A 21,093-nucleotide genomic window follows, 5' to 3' on the forward strand; every position below is an offset into this window, starting at 1 on the left:
GTTCTAGAGTAGCAATTTATTTCTACATATTACTCTGATATTGACTGGAGCTTGCAATGCAAGTATTAAGGTTTCAGTGCATTGTTCTCATTCAAAGTCATTCATCGACCAGAACTTGATTTTAGATACCATTGGAATGGACAAGACCTTACACTCTAATGCAGAGATGAACGCACCTCCCTATGTTACAATTACTACTTTAAGATGGCTTTTGTTCAGCTGCACTTACTATGTGAGTGTTTGAATACTTTAAAAATCACATTATTAATCAGCAGAGTATTTTCAAACTGGGGGCACCTTTCTTAAAAGGTGGCAAATTCATAAAACATCTGTAAAAAAAAACTTGTTGAGTGTCATATCTTACACACGATGTCCCAAAAATATCATATTACAATAATGGCACTTACAATGTACAAATTAGTTCTTCCTGTCCTATAAACAAGTAGCAAAGAAGAAGAAGAAAAAATATCTACAAGTTAATAACACAGACCAAAGGCATTGATTTGTTTTTTTTTATGTTTCTGCCTCTGTGGGCAAACACAGCTGGGCACTTAGTCTTACTGATTCATGAGGTCAGCGTCACATCGTGGCACATCTGGTGATAGAAAAGTCTTCAATCCCAACCTGCTGTCTGATGCCGCCTGCACTGAATAACTACAGACAGTGCCACTTGGTGGCCGTGCTGTGAAGTGCATCATTTTGTTTTTCCAACTCACTGCTGCATGCTGGGACATGTAGTTTCACGCTGTCCTATGGGATTTAGTCCAACACTTTCTTCCCTTTTTCCCTTGGGCAGGCAACTGTCTGCGGGCAGGCAACTGATCTTCATATGAGTTTAGGGGTCCTGTGGCCTACTGGAATGGGTCATAGTGACCCTTGAATCCCACATATGGTATTAGCGCAGTAGCCCTTCTTCCTTGGTTGTCTACCTGGAACTCCATCCAGGTCAGATTGAGGTTTCGTTGCTACCACTGTTGAGAGAGACAGAGAGAGTTTTTAAAGTCAGAAAGTGATTGACATATTATCCAACATATCTGATAGACATGCAACATGGCTGCCAGTATCTCGTTACCACTCACTCTGAGTCTGAGTCTTGGGCGTATTGAACCCCGTTGACACCATTGACCAATGGCGACATTGTCGTCCTCGTCGTTGTCATGACAAACCCGTTGCGCAGGTCCTGTGGAGACAACGGAGGGCATGGAGGCACGGGTGGGCGAGGTGGGGGTTTGATGAGGACCCGGTTTCCCCCGGTCACAGCGCAAAGACGGGGGGAGACGGGAGATGGGGGGATAGGGACTGGGGTAGTTCTGGGGGAGATGGTGGGGGGGTTGTAGTCGCTCAATTTCTCCCGCAGGCGATTCTTCATGTTCTTGTCAGTCAGCGGGGGAGGGTAAGTGATCTTGTTTTTCAGAATGCCTGACAGAGGATGCAAACACGCGCACACAAAGGGTGAGTGTACAGACCACAGTCAGTCATGCAAGTAAACACACACAGAGGCACACACACACACACACACACACACACAACTTATTTGGATAGCAAAACATAACACAGAACGTTGACATGGGGATTCAGTCGCACAATTCATTTGATTTGGAACATTCTTGAAAAAGGTCAATTATAAAGGGCCTGAATGGTCAGATCGGAGTCTGTCTCTCTCTCTCTCACCCCTTCTCTTCTCTGTCTGGTTGCTGTCAGGTGAGCTGGGAGGGGCGCTACCGTTCTGGGAGGGTGACTCCCCATTGCCTTTTCTGTCCTGGTGGAGCTTCACGTTGACCTTGGTCTCCATACGCAGCGTCTCCAACCCGCAGGGCTCCTCGCTCTCACTGACTGTCGGCGGCTCAACTGGCCGGTGAGGTTTCATGTGATTGGCCGCCGTATCCACTACAAAAGTATCAAAATAAACTGTTTATATGAGATTCGCCTAAAAATGAATCTGAGATTTTATGTCATATAGTTCTATTGAAATCCATTTGTGTGTGTGTGTGTGTGTGTGTGTGTGCGTGCGTGCGTGCGTGTGTTTGAACTTGAGTCCCGTTACCTTTGGGTGTACTGTGCTGGGGCGGTCTCTCGTTGTTCCACCTATGTTTGCGGCTCCCTCTGTCATTATCACTGTCTGAGGAGTGGGACGAGGCGTAGGAGCTACTGTGCTCATCCACCGAGAGCTCGCTGTCCGAGTCCGAATCTGTCACCACGGAAACACACGAGCTATTACTTACTATCGGACATCTGAAATGTAGGCCCAAGCAGCCAATGGCATGACAAGTATCGGGATCAGACTAAAAACAGATGACATGCAGTTTGTGCATAAGACTCGTACTATCTTTCTTGGAACGCTTGCGGATGAAGATGGAGGAGTCTCCCTCCCCACTGTAACTCTTTTTGGCTGAGCGGGAGGATGTAGTATGCTTTTGCTCCGAGCCATTCCTGTAGGAAGAAAGAAACATGATGAGTACAGAAATAATCATTTGAACATGAACAACAATTTTGTTCCAGTCGAACTAGGGTTGCAACATTCCGGTAACCTTCCCAAAATTCCCAGGTTTTCCCGAAATACTGGTTGGAACATTCCTGGAATCAGGGGGGAATAAGCAGGAAATCCAGAATCCTCCAATAGGGCTTTCTTAGAAAGCTGGGAATATGGGAAGGTTACTGGAGTTTTGCAACCCTAATTAAAACCCAGTTTCAGTACAACCCAACTGCCACCCAGTGAGTTACCTGGCCTGGCTGCTGCTGAGGCTGTGGGCTGATCTGATCGTGCTTTCCAGGGAGGCAGTGGACTCTCCAATGGCCGTGCGGTACAAACCGTCCTCCTCCGTGAACGAGTACTTACCGTTTAAAGAACGCTGGGGGCATCAAAGAGGTAGAATGTGGGTTGAATCGTCACCATCAGCAGCATCAGGTAATGTTTATGTGATCCCCTTTATGTTGAATATCTAGTATTTATCTCCATAAGATCAAAGGGTCCGTGGCTGGGTTTCTACTGAGCTAACATATGCCATTGTTTTAAGAAGGTCACACCAAGGTCATACCATTTAGAAATGTAGGACCCCTGTAAGTATGAAAGAATGATCATCAAAAAAATGGTTGCCCTGAGAAAAGCCTCAATTCATCGGGGGAAGGACCCTACAAGGTGTTCGAAAGCGTTCCACAGGGATGCTGGCCCATGTTGACTCCAATTCTTCCCACAGTTCTGTCAAGTTGGCTGGATGTCCATTGGGTGGTGGACCATTCTTGAGACACACAGGAAACTGTTGTTGAGTGTGAAAAACACACCAGGGTTGCAGTTCTTGAAACAAACCGGTGCGCCTGGCACCTACTCCTGTGTAACATACCCCATTCAAAAGGCACTTAAATCTTGTCTTGACCATTCACCCTCTGAAAGGCACACATTCACAATCCATTTCTCAATTGTCCCAAGGCATAAAAATCCTTCTTTAACGTGTCTCCTACCCTTCATCTACACTGATTGAAAGTGACATCAATAAGGGACCATAGCTTCAAATTGGATTCACCTGATCATTTCTATGTCATGGCAAGAGCAGGTTTTCTTAATGTTTTGTACACTCAGTGTATGCTTCCAATCATTTTTCAAACTGATACTGGGCTACCTTCAGATGAGTCTTGTGAGGCTTGTGGGCGTCCTAGAGAAAAACAACCGACCGGTCTGTTTTCATGGAAGTCTCACCTTTCCGGTATTAGGGAAATGTGTATTATGCTAATTCGATTATCGACTCTAGGGGATTTGAATGTAGACAGGTTTAGTACACTTAGATATTGACTGATGTGTACATACTGTGAGTAAAGTGGTGCGGGTGGCAGTAGAATCTTCCACGATGGACTTTTTCCCTGTCAGGACGTTCTTCAGGTTGATCCTCACCTCCTTGTTGAAAATACAGAGGAAGAAGAAGATGCACACACCCTGAGAGAGAGAGAGAGAGAGAGAGAGAGAGAGAGAGAGAGAGAGAGAGAGAGAGAGAGAGAGAGAGAGAGAGAGAGAGAGAGAGAGAAAGAGAGAGAAAGCGCAAGAGAGCGCAAGAGCGAGAGAATTGCATGTCAGATAAACAGAGCCAATGTATTTCAGGGATTTTGAAGTACTTTTTTTATGACAAGGCAAAAAGACAAATACCTGGAGGCAGCTGAAGATGGCAAAGAGGTAGTGGAAGGAGAGTACATCACTATTGACTGCCATGAGGCCCAGGAGCCAGGTAGCACTGATGAGCAACAGGAGGACGAAGGCTATGCGTAGAGAACAGCTGGAGAGGAGAGGTTGTTATTTTTGAATGGAATCCAGCCGACACGTTGTGCCAACTATTTTCTAAACCCTATCCTGTTTCGAAGTACTCACATTGCTCCAGACTTCTCAAATGTCCACTGTCTCTTTCCGCACGAGGCCTTGGCGGCCAGGAAGAATAAAGTCATGTTGACCTAAGGGAGATACATGAGATGGAGATGAATAACAGCCATAACCAATACAGTATAGTACAACAAATAAAGAGTGGCCGAAACACACACTCACCAGTACTATGACAGCGATGGGCCCAGCGATGCTCCAGATGAGTGTGTCGTGGACAGAAAGCCAACAGAAGTCTGGGTTACCATAACCCTGAGGATCCAACCCTACTGCCAGGCCTACAAGACAGGAAAACACATACAGTTAGTCAATTCCAATTCCTTTTGTCAATTCAGGAACTACACTGAAATTCCAATTCCCTTCAATGCTTTTCAATTAGGAAAATGCGGGATTCGAATTTGGTTTAGTTTCCCGAACTGACAGGAATTTGGGGGGGGAATTGACCCCATCCCTGGCTTGAAGAGTACAGTGCCTTCAGAAAGTATTCATACCCCTTGACTTATTCCACATTTTGTTGTGTTATAGATTTTACACACAATACCCCAAAGACAGCGAAAACATATTTTCATACATTTTTGCAGATTTATCAATAAATGTTAGAATCATCAAGGATTACAGCTGGGAGTCTTTCTGGGTAAGTCTCTAAGAGATTTCCACACCTGGATTGTACAATATTTGCAAAAAATTATTCAACTTCTGTCAAGTTGATCATTGCTAGAGAGCCATTTTCAAGTCTTGCCATAGATTTTCAAGCCGATTTAAGTCAAAACTGTAACTAGACCACTCAGGAACATTCAATGTCATCTTGGTAAGCAACTCCAGTGTAGTTTTGGCCATTTGCTTTAGGTTATTGTCCTGCTGAAAGATGAATTTCTCTCCCAGTGTCTGTTGGAAAGCAGACTGAACCAGGTTTTCCTCTAGGATTTGGTCTGTGCTTAGCTCTATTCCGTTTCTTTTTATCCTAAAAAAACTCCCTCGTCCTTACCGATGACAAGCATGCCCATAACATGATGCAGCCACCACCATGCTTGAAAATATGTGGAACGTTGTGTTGGATTTGCCCCAAACATAATACTTTGTGTTCAGGACATAGAGATGATTCCTTTGTTACATTTTTGTCCGTTTTACTTTAGTACCTTGTTGCAAACAGGATGCATGAATTGGAATATTTGTTATTCTGTAGAGGCTTTTACAGTGCCTTGCGAAAGTATTCGGCCCCCTTGAACTTTGCGACCTTTTGCCACATTTCAGGCTTCAAACATAAAGATATAAAACTGTATTTTTTGTGAAGAATCAACAACAAGTGGGACACAATCATGAAGTGGAACGACATTTATTGGATATTTCAAACTTTTTTAACTTCCAACAAGACAATGAACATAAAAAAACATAAAGCAAAATCTAAAGCAAAATCTACAATGGAATGGTTCAAAAATAAACATATCCAGGTGTTAGAATGGCCAAGTCAAAGTCCAGACCTGAATCCAATCGAGAATCTGTGGAAAGAACTGAAAACTGCTGTTCACAAATGCTCTCCATCCAACCTCACTGAGCTCGAGCTGTTTTGCAAGGAGGAATGGGAAAAAATGTCAGTCTCTCGATGTGCAAAACTGATAGAGACATACCCCAAGCGACTTACAGCTGCAATCGCAGCAAAAGGTGGCGCTACAAAGTATTAACTTAAGGGGGCTGAATAATTTTGCACGCCCAATTTTTCAGTTTTTGATTTGTTAAAAAAGTTTGAAATATCCAATAAATGTCGTTCCACTTCATGATTGTGTCCCACTTGTTGTTGATTCTTCACAAAAAAATACAGTTTTATATCTTTATGTTTGAAGCCTGAAATGTGGCAAAAGGTCGCAAAGTTCAAGGGGGCCGAATACTTTCGCAAGGCACTGTAGTTTAGTTAGTATTGTGGAGTAACTACAGTGTTGTTGATCCATCCTCAGTTTTCTCCTATCACAGCGATTGAACTGGAACTGTTTTAAAGTCACCATTGGCCTCATGGTGACATCCCTGAGCGGTTGTCATCTTCTACGGCAACTGAGTTAGGAAGGACGCCTGTATCTTTGCTGTGACTGGATTTATTGATAGTGTAATTAATAACTTAACCATGCTCAAATGGGAATGTCAATGTCTGTTTTTTTAATATATATTTTTTTCAATCTACCATTAGGTCCCCTTTGTGAGGCATTTGAAGACCTCCCTGGTCTTTGTGGTTGAATCTGTGTTTGAAATTCCCTTCTCGACTGAGGGACCTTACATTATATAATTGTTATCTGGAGTACAGAGATGAGGTAGTCATTCAAAAATCATGTTAAACTTATTCTGTGACTAGTTAAGCACATTTTTACTCCCAAACTAAGTTAGGCTTGCCATAACAAAGGGGTTGAATACTTATTGTCTCTCAAGACATTTCAGGCTTTCATTTTTAATTCATTTGTAAAAAAATTCTAATGAAACATAATTCCACTTTGACGTTATGGGGTATTGTGTGTAGGCCAGTGACACAAAATCTCAATGTAACCCATTTTAAATTCAGGCTGTAACACAACAATGTGGGAAAAGTCCAGGGGTGTGGTTACGTTCGGTATGTTTTTTCCATGCATCTGTGTCCCCCTCTGTCTTTGTGTGCATAAAATGAGCGGGAATGTATTTGTTTGCATGCGTGTCTGTGTGTCTGTCTGTGTGTGTGTGTCGGTGGGGAGTGTGTGTGAGAGAGAGAGTGTATGCGTCTCACTCACTGGTGATAATGGCAGGAATGCCCCAGCCAATGGCATAGTAGAATCTCATGTGGCCATGGTTGATGTTGCGGACCTCAGTCAGCATGCGGTAGATGTGAAGTCCCTCCACGAACATCCAGGCAAATGTACACATGTAGGAGTAGTGCAGCAGGATGGCTACCACTGTACACGTGAACTGAGGGACAGAGTGGTTGGGAAAGATGATTAAAGACCCCGTTTTAAAATAAATCTGTGCCAAATGTCTGTTGGGCCCTCTGTGAAATAAGTCGGGTTCAGTAACTTCTAATCTATAACAACAGAACACAATGCGATCGCTAAGGCCAACTCTACACATTGCCAGACAGAAACAGAACTATTATTATCCAAGATAAAGCCACTAAGATGATCAGGCACAGCCAATACAGTCACAACTCACTACCATTAAAAGACAAATGCATTTCAAAGTTGTGGAGGGGAGAGGAGACCCAAGGCTAGCTCTGTAGCCTTCCTCTTGGAGTTCCCCTCCACACAATGCTGTAAACCAATATATTTACAGTAGAGACTACGTTTTATCCTGCAGGTATATCAATAAGTGGAGAGTCTATAATAAAGAAATAAGACAAAGAGAGAGTGTTCTTTGGGGTGTGCCTCAGGGTCACGTGCTAGGCCCTCACCACATTCTCAGTCTGGTTGATTCCGAAGAGGAAGACGAGCTCAGAGAGGAAGATGGACACCACCAGGTTTTTGTGGATGCTGTGGAGGTTGGAGCGGAGCTTCCGGAGGATGGCCAGGAGGAGGAAGGTGATGAGGAGGGCCAATAGCGATGCTGACACAGTGGTGTAGGTGATGATCTTCAGGGGTAGGACCTCCCCATGCTGAGGAGGTAAACACAGAATAGGAGGTCAGATCAAATAATCCAAGTTATAAAATAATAACATTAAAGCTGACCTAGTGTGTGGGGTAGAGGGCTCAGGGCAGTACCTCTCTTTTGGAGATGTCCATGAGCACAGCAGAGCTGGACATGTGACTGCACTGGCAGCTGATGTGAGTGCTGTTCCTGAACACCAGCTCACACCCCTTGGCAGACCAGCCTCCCGTTCCTTGAACCCTGGACACAAAACAGAGATTGTTGGGTATGATTTTTTTTCTCCATTTTTCAACAGAATCTAGCTAAACTCCATTGTAAAACCTACAGTGGTTCTTCCAGTAAAAGTTGCGTTGTACTGCAGGACACCTTGCGAGCTTTCATTGTCAGCCATTGTTGCTATTAATGCTAGTTAGTGCTAGTTTGACCACCAGGGGGCATATTTGAGAAGCATTTAACAGTATTTAATATTGGCTGTGCTAGAGAATTTAAAACGTTTTTTTGCAAGAACATGGTAAATGGGATTGATTTTAAGAAATTTAGCTTAATTCACTTGATCTCTCTCTCTCTCTCTCAATGCTCGGCTATGAAAAGCCAACTGGCATTTACTCCCAAGGTGCTTACCGGTTTGCACCCTCCTATAACCACTGTTTATATTATTGACCCTGCTGGTCATCTATGAATGTTTGAACAACTTGAAAAATGATCTAGGCTTTATGGCCATGTACTCTTATCTCCAACCAGTTCGGATTTAAGTTTAACTTTGTATGACTGGCACCTTCAGTGAGAGGTCTAATGCTTTATTATTTAATCATTTCTGCCTTCCGAATTCATATTCATTATATAAATAGGCCCATGTGCACCTTCATCAGATGAACCACAGCGTGTCAGCTAGAGCGCTTTAATTCACGAATGCATAAAAACAACCAATGTCAGCCTTCAAACGCTTTATTATCCAAATGTTTAAAGTGCGCGTGGGCGACGGAGAGAACGCATTTGACTGTTTCAGGAGGATTTCAGGAGGAACGGAACATTGCGTGTCAATTCATAAACCATGTGCCATCGAAAATCTCTTCCCAACTATTTTGCAATCTACATGGCTCTTGGCCAATAATTACATGTATAGGATTGGGGGATTCTAAATGAATATCTAAGGGGCATTTTAGGTTAGGGCAAATCTGGAAAATGACATGCGCAAGAGACCATGGTAATATCTGTACTTTTAGAGAATAAACTACATGGCATCCAGGTCAGGATAACCAAAACATTTCTTTATTAAAGTCTATCAGAAAGACTGTTGCTACTTATTTATTTTGATCCAAAGCCATGAAGGAGTGAGTCACTCAGTTTTATGTAGGTTATATGACTGTGCCATCAACTTGATTACTTAGCAGACATAACTTGCTTATACACTGCTCAAAAAAATAAAGGGAACACTAAAATAACACATCCTAGATCTGAATGAATGAAATATTCTTATTAAATACTTTTTTCTTTACATAGTTGAATGTGCCGACAACAAAATCACACAAAAATGATCAATGGAAATCAAATTTATCAACCCATGGAGGTCTGGATTTGGAGTCACACTCAAAATTAAGTGGAAAACCATACTACAGGCTGATCCAACTTTGATGTAATGTCCTTAAAACAAGTCACAATGAGGCTCAGTTGTGTGTGTGGCCTCCACATGCCTGTATGACCTCCCTACAACGCCTGGGCATGCTCCTGATGAGGTGGCGGATGGTCTCCTGAGGGATCTCCTCCCAGACCTGGACTAAAGCATCCGCCAACTCCTGGACAGTCTGTGGTGCAACGTGGCGTTGGTGGAACCTGCTGAACCTGCTTTCATCTGTGAAGAGCACAGTGGCGAATCTGCCAATCTTGGTGTTCTCTGGCAAATGCCAAACGTACTGCACGGTGTTGGGCTGTAAGCAAAACCCCCACCTGTGGACGTCGGGCCCTCATACCACCCTCATGGAGTCTGTTTCTGACCGTTTGAGCAGACACATGCACATTTGTGGCCTGCTGGAGGTCATTTTGCAGGGCTCTGGCAGTGCTCCTCCTGCTCCTCCTTGCACAAAGGCGGAGGTAGCGGTCCTGCTGCTGGGTTGTTTCCCTCCTACGGCCTCCTCCACGTCTCCTGATGTACTGGCCTGTCTCCTGGTAGCGCCTCCATGCTCTGGACACTACGCTGACAGACACAGCAAACCTTCTTGCCACAGCTCGCATTGATGTGCCATCCTGGATGAGCTGCACTACCTGAGCCACTTGTGTGGGTTGTAGACTCCGTCTCATGCTACCACTAGAGTGAAAGCACTGCCACCATTCAAAAGTGACCAAAACATCAGCCAGGAAGGATAGGAACTGAGAAGTGGTCTGTGGTCACCACCTGCAGAACCACTCCTTTATTGGGGGTGTCTTGCTAATTGCCTATAATTTCCACCTGTTGTCTATTCCATTTGCACAACAGCACTGTTTTAGTAAGGAATATGCTAACAGTCCAGCTACAGTTTCTTCTGACACCCCCCCAAAAAAACAAGTGTCTTTTTTATGGGTGTGCGCTGCAGGACAGAGGAATAGCAATTCTTAAAACATTGTTCTAAATTCAATCACTTTCTTCATCCTCATCATTCAGTTCATTGAAATTCAATTTCGAAGTCCGTGCACAATTTTCTATTTAGGTTTATATCGCCCGTTCATTGTCAGATAGAGACACATTTAGCACCTTGGGACCCAAAAGCATCATCAGTGCTCTAACTCCCCCTTGTGGTGGTCTGGAGCAATGAAGCAGTAACGCAGGGTACCGTACTAAACCACAAATGACCTCGAAGTGTCAAAACTTCTAATTGAGGAACCACTTTATAAATAAGAGCATTGATAGGTATACTCATCCTCACGCCATGGAATGATTCCAGTAGACACAGACAGGTTTGGTCCTCTCCTCTGTCTCCAGTAGTCTATATTCCAGGGTGATGGGTTGTGCAAGAGGAATGGTGAAGGGTACCCTCTCACTGTGAACCACCGTGCTCACAATTGGGGTGTTGATGATGGGCCGGTTGGGGAGTCTAAACACACACACACACACACACACACACACACACACACACACACACACACACACACACACACACACACACACACACACACACACACAAACACACACACACACACACACACACAGGTGACGTGTGTTTACATTGACTGTAGTATTCCAAAATACATTCTTATCGAGAATGACTCACCGTAAGGTTCTGGTTACAGAGGCAGGACCACAGCAGTAAAAACATCTACCACAATGAAAACTAGTCCAAAACAAAAGGACACACAGTAACACCCCCTCCCTCTCCTTTTTGTACACTGCTGCCACTCACTGTTTATTATCTATGCATAATCACTTCACCCCTACCTACATGTACAAATTACCTCAACTAACCCACACACACTGACTCGGTACCGGTACACCCTGTATATAGCCTCATTATTGTTATTCTTATTGTGTTACTTTTATTTTTTGTATTTTTTTTTTAAAACTTTAGTCTACTTGGTAAATATATTTTTTGGAACTGCACTGTTGGTTAAGAGCTTGTAAGTAAGCATTTCACGGTAAGGTCTACACTTGTATTTGGCGCATGTGACAAATAAAGTTTGATTTGATTTGACTAACAGCACTAAAAGCATGATAGAATTGAACCTCCTTGTACACACACACACAACTGCAGAAACGCGCACACATTCTATACAAGGTAACTGTCAAGGAGAGAACAGTTGTTTATGTGTTCTGTGTGCGGCGAAGCACGTCGCATGTCGTACACACGGCACTGTGTAAGATCTTTGAATTATACACTAGACAGCATATTTTAAAGACAACCAACGTGTTTTATGTGGTAAGACTGAGGAGGAAATGTAAGAAGTACCTCAGGCTCCTACGATCAATGTCGTAGTTTTCAGGCAAGAGCTGTCCCAGGGTCCTATAGATGATCACCACGGCAACAGGGAGAGGGCCTGGGACCTCAGCGTGACGCTTCTTCTTGGCAGACGCCTGGTGACCGACAGTGGAGGAGTCAGTGGACTCAGTCTGGACAGGAGAGGCGTCTGTGGCTGTTGCTATGGGGTCGTCTGTGGCTGTTGAGTCTCTGGCTGGTGCCGTGGAGACTGCTGTAATGATATTATGACAATAAATGAATGAATGAAATCAATCAATCACACACACATATAAAAAAACACTACCAAGACTGGTTGAAGAACTTGACAAACGGTTGACGCAGTGCAACAGCTCAGACTTAATTCATGGACTATTACGTTATGAAGGCTGCATGGTGAAACCCAAAAAGTCCATGCCGTATCCACCCCTTTAAGCCCACCTTTAACCCCCACCGGCTGCTCGTGCTGTGTTGGGAACTCTGGGAAGTGGACGGAGGACTCCATCTCTTTTGGATAGGCCTGGATCTCTTGGAAACGCGGGATGTTTGCCTGTTCTGGATTGGACGAGTCCAAGTAATCCGCAGAAACAACTGTGAGCACAGAGAGAGAGAGAGAGAGAGAGAGAGAGAGAGAGAGAGAGAGAGAGAGAGAGAGAGAGAGAGAGAGAGAGAGAGAGAGACAGAGAGAGAGAGAGAGAGACAGAGAGAGAGAGAGAGAGAGAGAGAGAGAAAGAGAGAGGTTGTTAATTATGCTTGTCACACACCAGAGGTATTGGTGGTACAGTAGACTATTTTAGGTTATGTAACATCACTTTGCATGAATTAGCCATGCAAATCAGGTTACTGCAAGAAAATAATTGTGTCGTTGCACTGCAGGTGGACTCACTCATGTTGTCCGTGACAACAGTGAAGGGTTTCAGGTAGGTCTTCCTCATGTTTTGGGCCAGGGTTTGGGCGTACTCCTCAAAGCTATGCAGAAGTAGGGCCGTGCCATCTTCGAAACGCTGGATCTGCTCCCAGTGCCCCTTGTTAGCAGGGTCCAGGATGGCACTGCCCGCTTGGACCATGTTCTAGAATATTTACACACATTTGTCATCCACCTACGGCATATCTATACTATGCAATACTCTGCATTCACCAATGTCATACTGTGCCATACTGATTAGTATGGTATCATTCCTGCATACATCAGCGACAAACAGAATCCATAATCTGTATCATATATCCCAAATGAAGCATGTGAAATCAATGCCAACAGAACAGAGAGAAAGGACGAAAGAAAACAAAAGAAGGAAAGGCGAGCTGCCCTATACAGGAAGGGGGGGTCAATATACAGACATCATCTCATACCATCACCTGTGCAATCTGGCCCCACGCCCAACCCCCCCTGGGGAACTACTACTCCCAAGTCGCCCATTGGTCCAATCACTCAATAAACTCCACTCTGATTGGTCCTTGACCCCCTAAACCGTTCCAGCTGCACCTTCTGGTATCTAACACACCCTAAAGCGCTGGGGCTGGTGCCAAGAATGCACACAGTTAGCCGTTAGCGCCCAGCATGGTCATGGCCTTAATAAAGCTCATAGAGAACATGCTAATCATTGCACTGTATTACTTCCACATAATAGGCTCCGGATCACATTCCCTATAGGGGGAGGAATATCCAACCGGGGAAACAGGCTCTTAGGAAACCGGTACCAGCTATAAGCAGGATTTGGGGAAACTATTAGTTACTTAAAGCTAACAGGATCCTTAAGCAGTTGAGCTATTTAACGAACAATGTGGGTCATTCTTTCAACCCTGAGCGAGTCTCCCGAAACTGTGCTGTGAGAGGAAATTGGGGTGGATGTAGTATGACAGAGAGCTTGAAGGCATGTCAGGGTATATTTCTATGAGTTCATATGAGTTCCTGATGTCAACGAAAAGAGATGCCAAAGAATCGCTAATCCTGTCTACCTTCTTATTTCACCTCCAACATCATTTTGAGAGTTGAGGAAGTGCACTACGTGGCACTTGCGTATTCAACACTAGTTGAAGCATGTTTCTAGCGGCCCACCTCATGGAAGTGGACGTCTCTTGTGGCGGCCATGTCGAAGCCCAGCTGCTGGCTCTCGTACTGCAGCAGGCGGGTCAGCATGCTGTAGGCCGTCTTCACGTCGTTGCCCTGGAGGGCCGCTGTGCGGTTGGTGGCGCTCCGCAGCCTGCTGGCCATGCCCTTTGACCTCTCTCCGTCCATCCTGGAGCTGTTGAGATGCAGCTCCTCGTCCTGAAGGTGAGAGGTCAGGGAGACGTCAGACAGGTGTCTCGATGTTAAAGGAGGGTTTTAATCTCAATGGGACTTCCCGGTTTGAATAAAAGTTTAAACCAAGGCATACCTCTATTTTCAGCTGAGAGAAGGTGAGAGAGGTGCAATTGAAGAGATCGGGAGGCAGCCAGCCATTCTCGTCGCTGCAGTGGCGGATGGCCGTGCCTAATGGGGAGGAGCGAGGGTGAAACAGGGATGGAGGGGAGGAGAAAGAAAGGGGGGGAGAGAAGGGTAAGGAACAGGACCGATCGTGAAGATTCTCTGTTGACCTCTTGCCTCTCGGCTGACACGGTGAGGAAATCAACAACAACAACAGTATAAACATTATAAAGTCTGGAAAAATTCCAGTGAAGTCTATGTAATTCCAATACATTTTTTCACATTCTGAAAAGGCTTGTTGTGCTTACCAGTGGATCCCCTGGGACACATCATTGCAGCGGGTTGTCCAAACTGGGTCGTTGGCCACCAGATCCCTGCATCAAAGGCTTTGGGACAGCCCTCATACACAACTAGTGAAAAGAGAACAACCAAGCAGAAACTATCTTAGATCCGAAATTGAATGAATGAGTTAGTGAGATGCTACAAGAGCTTCCAGGTCCTAGGTTGCCTTACCCACGCACCCGCTGGAGGTGACCTCAGCGAAGGGGTTGTCACAACGGTTGCACTGGCGCCCGATCACGCCCGTCCTGCACTGACACTGGCCCGTGTGGGGGTGGCAGGAGCGTGACATGGCGCCGAGCTGGAAACACTCGCAGGGGTAGCAGGTGTCCCTTCCCCTGGGCCGGTAGTAGTTATCCTGAGGGCAGGAGAGAGCATAAACTAAGCATACAACTCAGGAGGAAATGGGGATAGCTAGCCAACATGCCCAAATTGGACTTTGACAGAAGCGACTGAGTATGTTAAACACTTTTCAGTACCTTACAGCGGCACTCCCCAGTGGTCTTGTTGCAGTCTCGGTAGAACCCTTTGCTGACATCACAGCTACATGGGCCACAGATAGGGTTCCCCCACCAGCCGCGAGCACAGGGTAGGTTGGCTCTGGAGAACAACAGAACAAGGTGTTATTCCCCTTAGAACCCAGCTTATCATAGCAAGTATGGACGGATGAATGGAAACCGTGAGCAAATCACAAGGGACTTGGAATGCTAAGCCAATGCCAAAACTTTCTATAAAGCTGTTTGACACCAACCAATACCAAAGCCAAGGGGCAACAATTAACAAAACCAGATTACTGCAGATGTTGATGGAAGGTGCTGAGTGGTACAGTAGGGGTTAAGTGGAGTTACTGCGATAAGCTTGGAAACTATGTGAACCGCTTCAAGAACATGGCACAAACAGCAGAACCAGCACCAATTCACATCTCAGGCGAGTTAAAAAAACAGAAACTAAGAAAATCCCCAAACAAAAAAAAACGAAACTGGCCTTAGATCAGTTTCTAGGGATCTCAGTAATCAAATCAAATCTCACTTGTTCTGGCAGTACTGCCCGTAGGAATTGTGGCCACACTGGCAACCGTAGCCATGGGGGGAGCTGGGCTGGTGGACGCAGGTGGACACATGCTGACAGGGGTTCAGGAGGCACGCGTCCACACAGTCACTCCCGAAGTATCCTGGGGGAGGAGGGGGCATGAATAGGTACATTTCCTGATGAAAATGTGTGTGCTTGCTTCAGCTTTCTAAAGGTATTTTTTAATGGTAGTGAAAAGGGTCTTGTCCGGGGAGGGGGGGGGGGGCTTACCGGGGTGGCACACACAGGTGTGTGAGCTCCAGTTGTCAGTGCAGCGGCTGTGCTCGGGGCAGGCGCTAGCGGTGCAGGGGTTAGCCACCTTACAACCCTCCTCCACCCGGATCTTCTGACCCTGACGCATGTTAATATTAGCCAGGTTAGTGGAAGTCTCGCCCATCCGCACGCCCTGGCAACGCAGGAGAGGGACGCAGGAGAGGGACGCAGGAGAGGGACGCAGGAGAGGGAAGGACCATCAGGGTTGTATTGTCGTAGAACGATTTTGCTTTCCAAAAATGAGTATATCATAGACAAATGGTGTGAGGCTCACCTGCATGCAGCCCTTGAGTCCGTTCTGGACCGTCCCATCCTTCTTCATCAGGCCCCCCACAAACAGACTCCTCAGCCTCAGGCCTGGCAGCTCGTTGCCTATCTCCACTGACCTCTGTGAAAGGCACCCACCCATAAAACACTACCACAGAGACCACGTGTATTGTGTATCATATTACACTTGGTAATACACACATTCAATTCACAAACGAGTACAGAACAGGAAACTACACACAAATACCGTGCAGCCAGTCAGTCAGCGCGTACCTGGAACATGCCGTAGTTTAGTGACACCAGGGCCATGTATTTGATGTCCTTCCCATCTTTGATACTCTTCAGCTCCACCAGGACGTGGTGCCACTCCCCGTCGTTCACCCTGACCTGAGGGAAGTCCAGCAGGGCCACCCGCTTCACCCCCAGGAACACCTGGAAACGCACGTGTTTGCCGCTGATCTGGAGTCAGGGAGAGAGGGAGATGGTGGAGGGGGAAAAAACAGATGGAAGGCAAAGAACCGAGAGAGAGAGAGAGAAAGACAGGATGGCAGGAGAGAAAATCAGGGGAGAAAAGAGAGAGCGAGAGAGAGAGAACACGATGTTTAGTCATTTAACGGCAGCATATTAGCTTAACGTCACTAGGGCATTAGCTTGGCCTTTTACTTTGACAACATGGAGGCACTGTATGGACTCTGTACTGCCCCGCTCCACTCACCAGGATGTGTATCTTGGAGAAGTCTCCAGCGTTGGCCTGCAGCAGGGTGCCAGAGCTCTGCCTGGTCCTGAACATCAGACCCATGTACCAGGGCACGGCGATGGTTACCTCTGGCTCGCGCCACCACACCAGGGCTTGGCCGTCAAAGTGCTGAGGGGAGGGCATGACTGGAGGAAGGGTGAACAGATAGGGAGACTTCAGTTGGAGAACCAAATAGATTAAGAAGAATACAAGTACAATTTTGACTTAAATCACAAAAGGACATCGGTAATAGCACATGAGAGGCCAGAATGACTAGGCCCGTTCTAGGCCTTGTTCCAAAAAATCTGGATAAACCCTGACCACAAAGCCATTGTAACATATCCAGGGGGCTATCATTACCATACAGGTAGCTATTCTGTGTGTTTGGTCTTGTAGAGGATGAGCTCAGAAGTAAAAGTTGTGGATAGAGTCTGTACTTGTTTATTGCTTCCCCTACAACCACAGCTTCTACAGGAAATGGTGATTAATACTGTGTGCGTGTGTGTGCTTAAATGGGGATTAATATGGGTGTGATTCACATTCATGCTATTGTTCATTACACATGCTGTACATACACGCAGATCATCAGTATCAGTCTCATAAGAACACAGATTTAGTTGGGATTGAGAAACACCCAACACTCAGTAATTAGCTGTATTTTAAAGCCTGAGACATATAGAGGCAAACCCGGGTTACAACAGTGTTTAACACCCACTGTGCCCTTTTTGAGGTACTTCTATGAATTAGGCCAAACAAAGCTTTCTGAAAACTTAAAAGCCATCAGAGATGTGATTTCCTTTTCCTGCTAACGGGATTTGCGTCAGAAAAGTGGAAAGCATTGGCTCACAGTGTGCCTTACGCTCTGACCACGAGCGCTCTCGTCGCGTGTGCGAGCTTTGCAAAAATAAATGTATACATACATGTTATTCAATCGCTGCACCCACACTGCTCGCGCGTGTCTGCGTAGCCAGGCGCTAAACTAGAACTGTACCACTGCCCCATATGCTTCTGGGTAATAATCAGTTCACCAATGAGATGTGGTGTGGCCCTGGACCAAGTGTAAATACAGTCATTTTGAAATGCATCCTTCCTTCCTTCCATCCTTGTTTCCTTGAGGATAGCTACTTCTATCAATCAGGCCAATTGAGATCTGTGATTACCTCAAGCCGGCCGGGACAGAAGAATGCAGTATTCCAACATGGCCAGTGTTAGGGTCAGTGTGTGTGTGGAATGTAGGAATGTCGAGATTGACAGGAAACTTGGAGCGTGGCTGCGACATTTCATTTTGAACTCAATTAATGATGAGACACACAGTAAAACACATACTCACAGGGCACATGCATACACACGCGTACAGGGAATCCCCCCCCCCCCAAAACAATATATATCCAAAACACGCACTTTCCCTAAAATCAATTACCTTGTTCACAGTTCTTCCCTCCGTAGCCTAGGGGACAGCCACAGGAGTACGTGCTCCACTTGTTCACACACATTCCTCCGTTCAGACACACACTTTCAGTGCAGAAGTCCTTCTTCGCTGTGCACCCTGAATACAGGCATGTAATAATCAGAGGCATCAATAGAGGCCAAAAAGTTGAAAAAAAAAGATGTTGAAACATCAATATTATGTCACACATGTGAGGAATAGCACAGACCTGGGGCCGTGCCGTTGTTTGCCACAAAACTGGCCATGTCCACAGTCTTGCTGTCTATGGTTAGGTCTCTCATGCAGCCCACAAAGTCTCGGTTCCGGACAGGGAAATCCTCCGGCAGGTTGGGAACGCCACCCAGGAGTAGGGGGCCAGTGAGGTCCAGGGACCTAGAGATGGACAACATAGAACAACTATCACCTTGTGTATGATTCTGGATCCAGAGTCAAGGACATTGGGTATGAGCGTGATTTGAGTGACACTGCAGTGCACCAGCCACACTAGAACATTGAAATGAACATTGTAACATCGTATTGTAACAATATGCCGCCACACAAAATAAACACACAAAACCAAACGCAGAGAGAGAGAGAGAGGCTGGTCAAGCCACTTACAACTACTTAACCCTTTGCATTAAAACCTTTACTGTTTAGTGTGACCTATGCTGGCGTAACTGACACTCAACACAAGTTGTGAAAAATGCACCACAGCCATATAATAAACTGCTCTCTATTGGGAAGTCTTGTGATATACAAACTTGTCCAAAGCAGGGGACAGACTTACATTTGAATAAAAAACAGATTTAGATATGATTTGCATAAGAATAAATATGTTTTTAAACACGTTTAAAAAATACTTATACAGATGTAGGTTTTTGTGTCTGCTGTATAGGAAAAACAAATGGCAAATTGCTGTCACAACTTTCTACTTGCAGTGCAGGGTGGCATGATGGGTGAAAAGCTAAGCTTGGCTTGACAGGTGGCTGGATATACCCGTTGAGACTCTGCACTCACTTCTTCTGTCCTGTCTGCATGCCCTGAGCGGCACAAGAGTAGTTGCCGATCTGGCCACCAAAGCGAATCGCCATGGCGATGTCGCAGTCGTCCACGGCAACGACTGCCACCTTCTCATCTGATGGTCCGTGAGGAAAGCCAAGGCGTCCAATGTTGGGCTGGAAAGAGAAGGGAGGTCACATGACATTTAAGGTGACAGAAGCTACTAAACTAAGGCACGAATATCCAGAGAGAAAATTTGGGCTTTCAGCCATACACTTGAGGTACCATACGGCAGCGTATGTGGTTAGAGCTTTGGACTTGTAACCAAAAGGTTGCAAAATCGAATCCCCGAGCTGACAAGATACAAATCTGTTGTTCAGGTTTCTTATTTATTTTAAGCGCATGACTGGGGATAGCAGACCTGTGAGCTAAAACCCAGTGTGAAGAGGATGCTATCGCTCAGTGAAACTGATGTACCATTGATTGTCTGTGCCAAATTGAATTATGGGAGCGGGACACTGGTGGGTGAAGAGATACCATAGACTGAGAACGGCATTTCGTGTCAAACCCTCCCCCGGGACCACAGTTTCCACCAAGTGGCAATAACAATTGTAGATCTTGTCAGCAACTGTCAGTGTTAACCCCACTGCAACTCATCTCACGGCTCTGCCCTTTTCCAAGCTATTAACACCACATTCGCATGTTCCACCTAGTTGTCCCCAAACGGTGTCACGTTCTGTGACCTTCTCTCCCCTCAGTGTGGATCTGTGCGTGCAGATACAGAATCTGTATGGGGTCGATTCGACTTGAGAATTTATGCCTTTCCTACGCACGTTATTACTACACACTTCTCAGTATTTGGTATTTAGACTGACCCATTCAGTCACGTAAAGTGCTCTGAATGTGTGGCTACATTCAATGGCTGAAACCCTCCCACTTGCTGGCCAACATTCTATAGGGTTTTCAGTACATGTATCTTACGCCATCCTTTTAAAACTTCTTCAGGATCAGTGTGCCACCCCCCCCCCCCCCCCCCCCCCCCCACCGTGGGACGGTTGAGCTAACGTAGGCTAATGCGATTAGCATGAGGTTGTAAGTAGCAAGAAAATAAGCTTCAGTTGATTTAGTAAATATTTTCTAAACACTTGATTTTTTTTCTTAAAACTGCATTGTTGGTTAAGGGCTTGTGAGTAAGCATTTCACTGTTGTATTCGGCGCATGAGACAACCACAATTTGATGTTGGAAGATTAATGCACACGGAATTATAATCACGAGAAGATCGTTCAATAGTAGGCTATACCCTCGTCTGTTGCCTGCACTCACCATGGAGCTGTGGGATGACACGGCCAAGTATTGAGCCATGCGTCGGGTTCAAACTGTTACGCCTTGGCCTGCGCTCCGCACCATAGCGATATTATCAACTGTCACTAATGATCCTCAGCAACAACCGCCCGGCCGTGACGGCGTTTACAGAGGAAGCAAACGAAGGTCAACTAAACCATGTTATGACACGGAATGATAATGTAAGCTATGCCAACTGAAGGGAACTAACGGTAAATTGGCAGCTGAATATGTGCGGTTATTTGACCTTACTGACGGTCGATGCTGATTGGCTAATGTTTAACGTGATAGAAATAGGAAACAGAGAGTGCCCATCCCTGCAAGTTAAAAGGCTGTACAATATGCATTCTGCATAACGGCACAGCGTTTCA

The 21,093-nt window shown here is 45.6% G+C and overlaps 1 protein-coding gene across 1 annotated transcript in view; it reads right to left on the reverse strand.

The window, feature by feature from the left end:
- Nucleotides 1-498: 498 nt before the first annotated feature.
- Nucleotides 499-21,093, reverse strand: part of LOC110492612 (cadherin EGF LAG seven-pass G-type receptor 1) — an 81,658-nt gene continuing 61,063 nt past the window's right edge. Inside the window, exons 6-35 of the mRNA XM_036951766.1 lie at nucleotides 19,399-19,556; nucleotides 18,611-18,774; nucleotides 18,376-18,501; nucleotides 16,935-17,101; nucleotides 16,493-16,678; nucleotides 16,227-16,340; nucleotides 15,911-16,085; nucleotides 15,641-15,782; nucleotides 15,091-15,211; nucleotides 14,786-14,969; nucleotides 14,581-14,682; nucleotides 14,244-14,338; nucleotides 13,925-14,134; nucleotides 12,755-12,938; nucleotides 12,310-12,459; nucleotides 11,863-12,103; nucleotides 10,846-11,013; nucleotides 8,062-8,188; nucleotides 7,755-7,955; nucleotides 7,102-7,276; nucleotides 4,523-4,635; nucleotides 4,352-4,431; nucleotides 4,133-4,259; nucleotides 3,800-3,925; nucleotides 2,722-2,849; nucleotides 2,324-2,430; nucleotides 2,045-2,188; nucleotides 1,672-1,887; nucleotides 1,080-1,419; nucleotides 499-971 (exon numbers count right to left, since the gene is read on the reverse strand). Of these exons, the coding sequence (XP_036807661.1) occupies nucleotides 947-971; nucleotides 1,080-1,419; nucleotides 1,672-1,887; nucleotides 2,045-2,188; nucleotides 2,324-2,430; nucleotides 2,722-2,849; nucleotides 3,800-3,925; nucleotides 4,133-4,259; nucleotides 4,352-4,431; nucleotides 4,523-4,635; nucleotides 7,102-7,276; nucleotides 7,755-7,955; nucleotides 8,062-8,188; nucleotides 10,846-11,013; nucleotides 11,863-12,103; nucleotides 12,310-12,459; nucleotides 12,755-12,938; nucleotides 13,925-14,134; nucleotides 14,244-14,338; nucleotides 14,581-14,682; nucleotides 14,786-14,969; nucleotides 15,091-15,211; nucleotides 15,641-15,782; nucleotides 15,911-16,085; nucleotides 16,227-16,340; nucleotides 16,493-16,678; nucleotides 16,935-17,101; nucleotides 18,376-18,501; nucleotides 18,611-18,774; nucleotides 19,399-19,556 (4,596 nt within the window). The 3' untranslated portion in view covers nucleotides 499-946. The remainder of the gene's footprint in view (nucleotides 972-1,079; nucleotides 1,420-1,671; nucleotides 1,888-2,044; nucleotides 2,189-2,323; nucleotides 2,431-2,721; nucleotides 2,850-3,799; nucleotides 3,926-4,132; nucleotides 4,260-4,351; nucleotides 4,432-4,522; nucleotides 4,636-7,101; nucleotides 7,277-7,754; nucleotides 7,956-8,061; nucleotides 8,189-10,845; nucleotides 11,014-11,862; nucleotides 12,104-12,309; nucleotides 12,460-12,754; nucleotides 12,939-13,924; nucleotides 14,135-14,243; nucleotides 14,339-14,580; nucleotides 14,683-14,785; nucleotides 14,970-15,090; nucleotides 15,212-15,640; nucleotides 15,783-15,910; nucleotides 16,086-16,226; nucleotides 16,341-16,492; nucleotides 16,679-16,934; nucleotides 17,102-18,375; nucleotides 18,502-18,610; nucleotides 18,775-19,398; nucleotides 19,557-21,093) is intronic.

This window comes from Oncorhynchus mykiss, chromosome 2, assembly GCF_013265735.2.
Source record: "Oncorhynchus mykiss isolate Arlee chromosome 2, USDA_OmykA_1.1, whole genome shotgun sequence".
Lineage (NCBI taxonomy): Eukaryota > Metazoa > Chordata > Actinopteri > Salmoniformes > Salmonidae > Oncorhynchus > Oncorhynchus mykiss.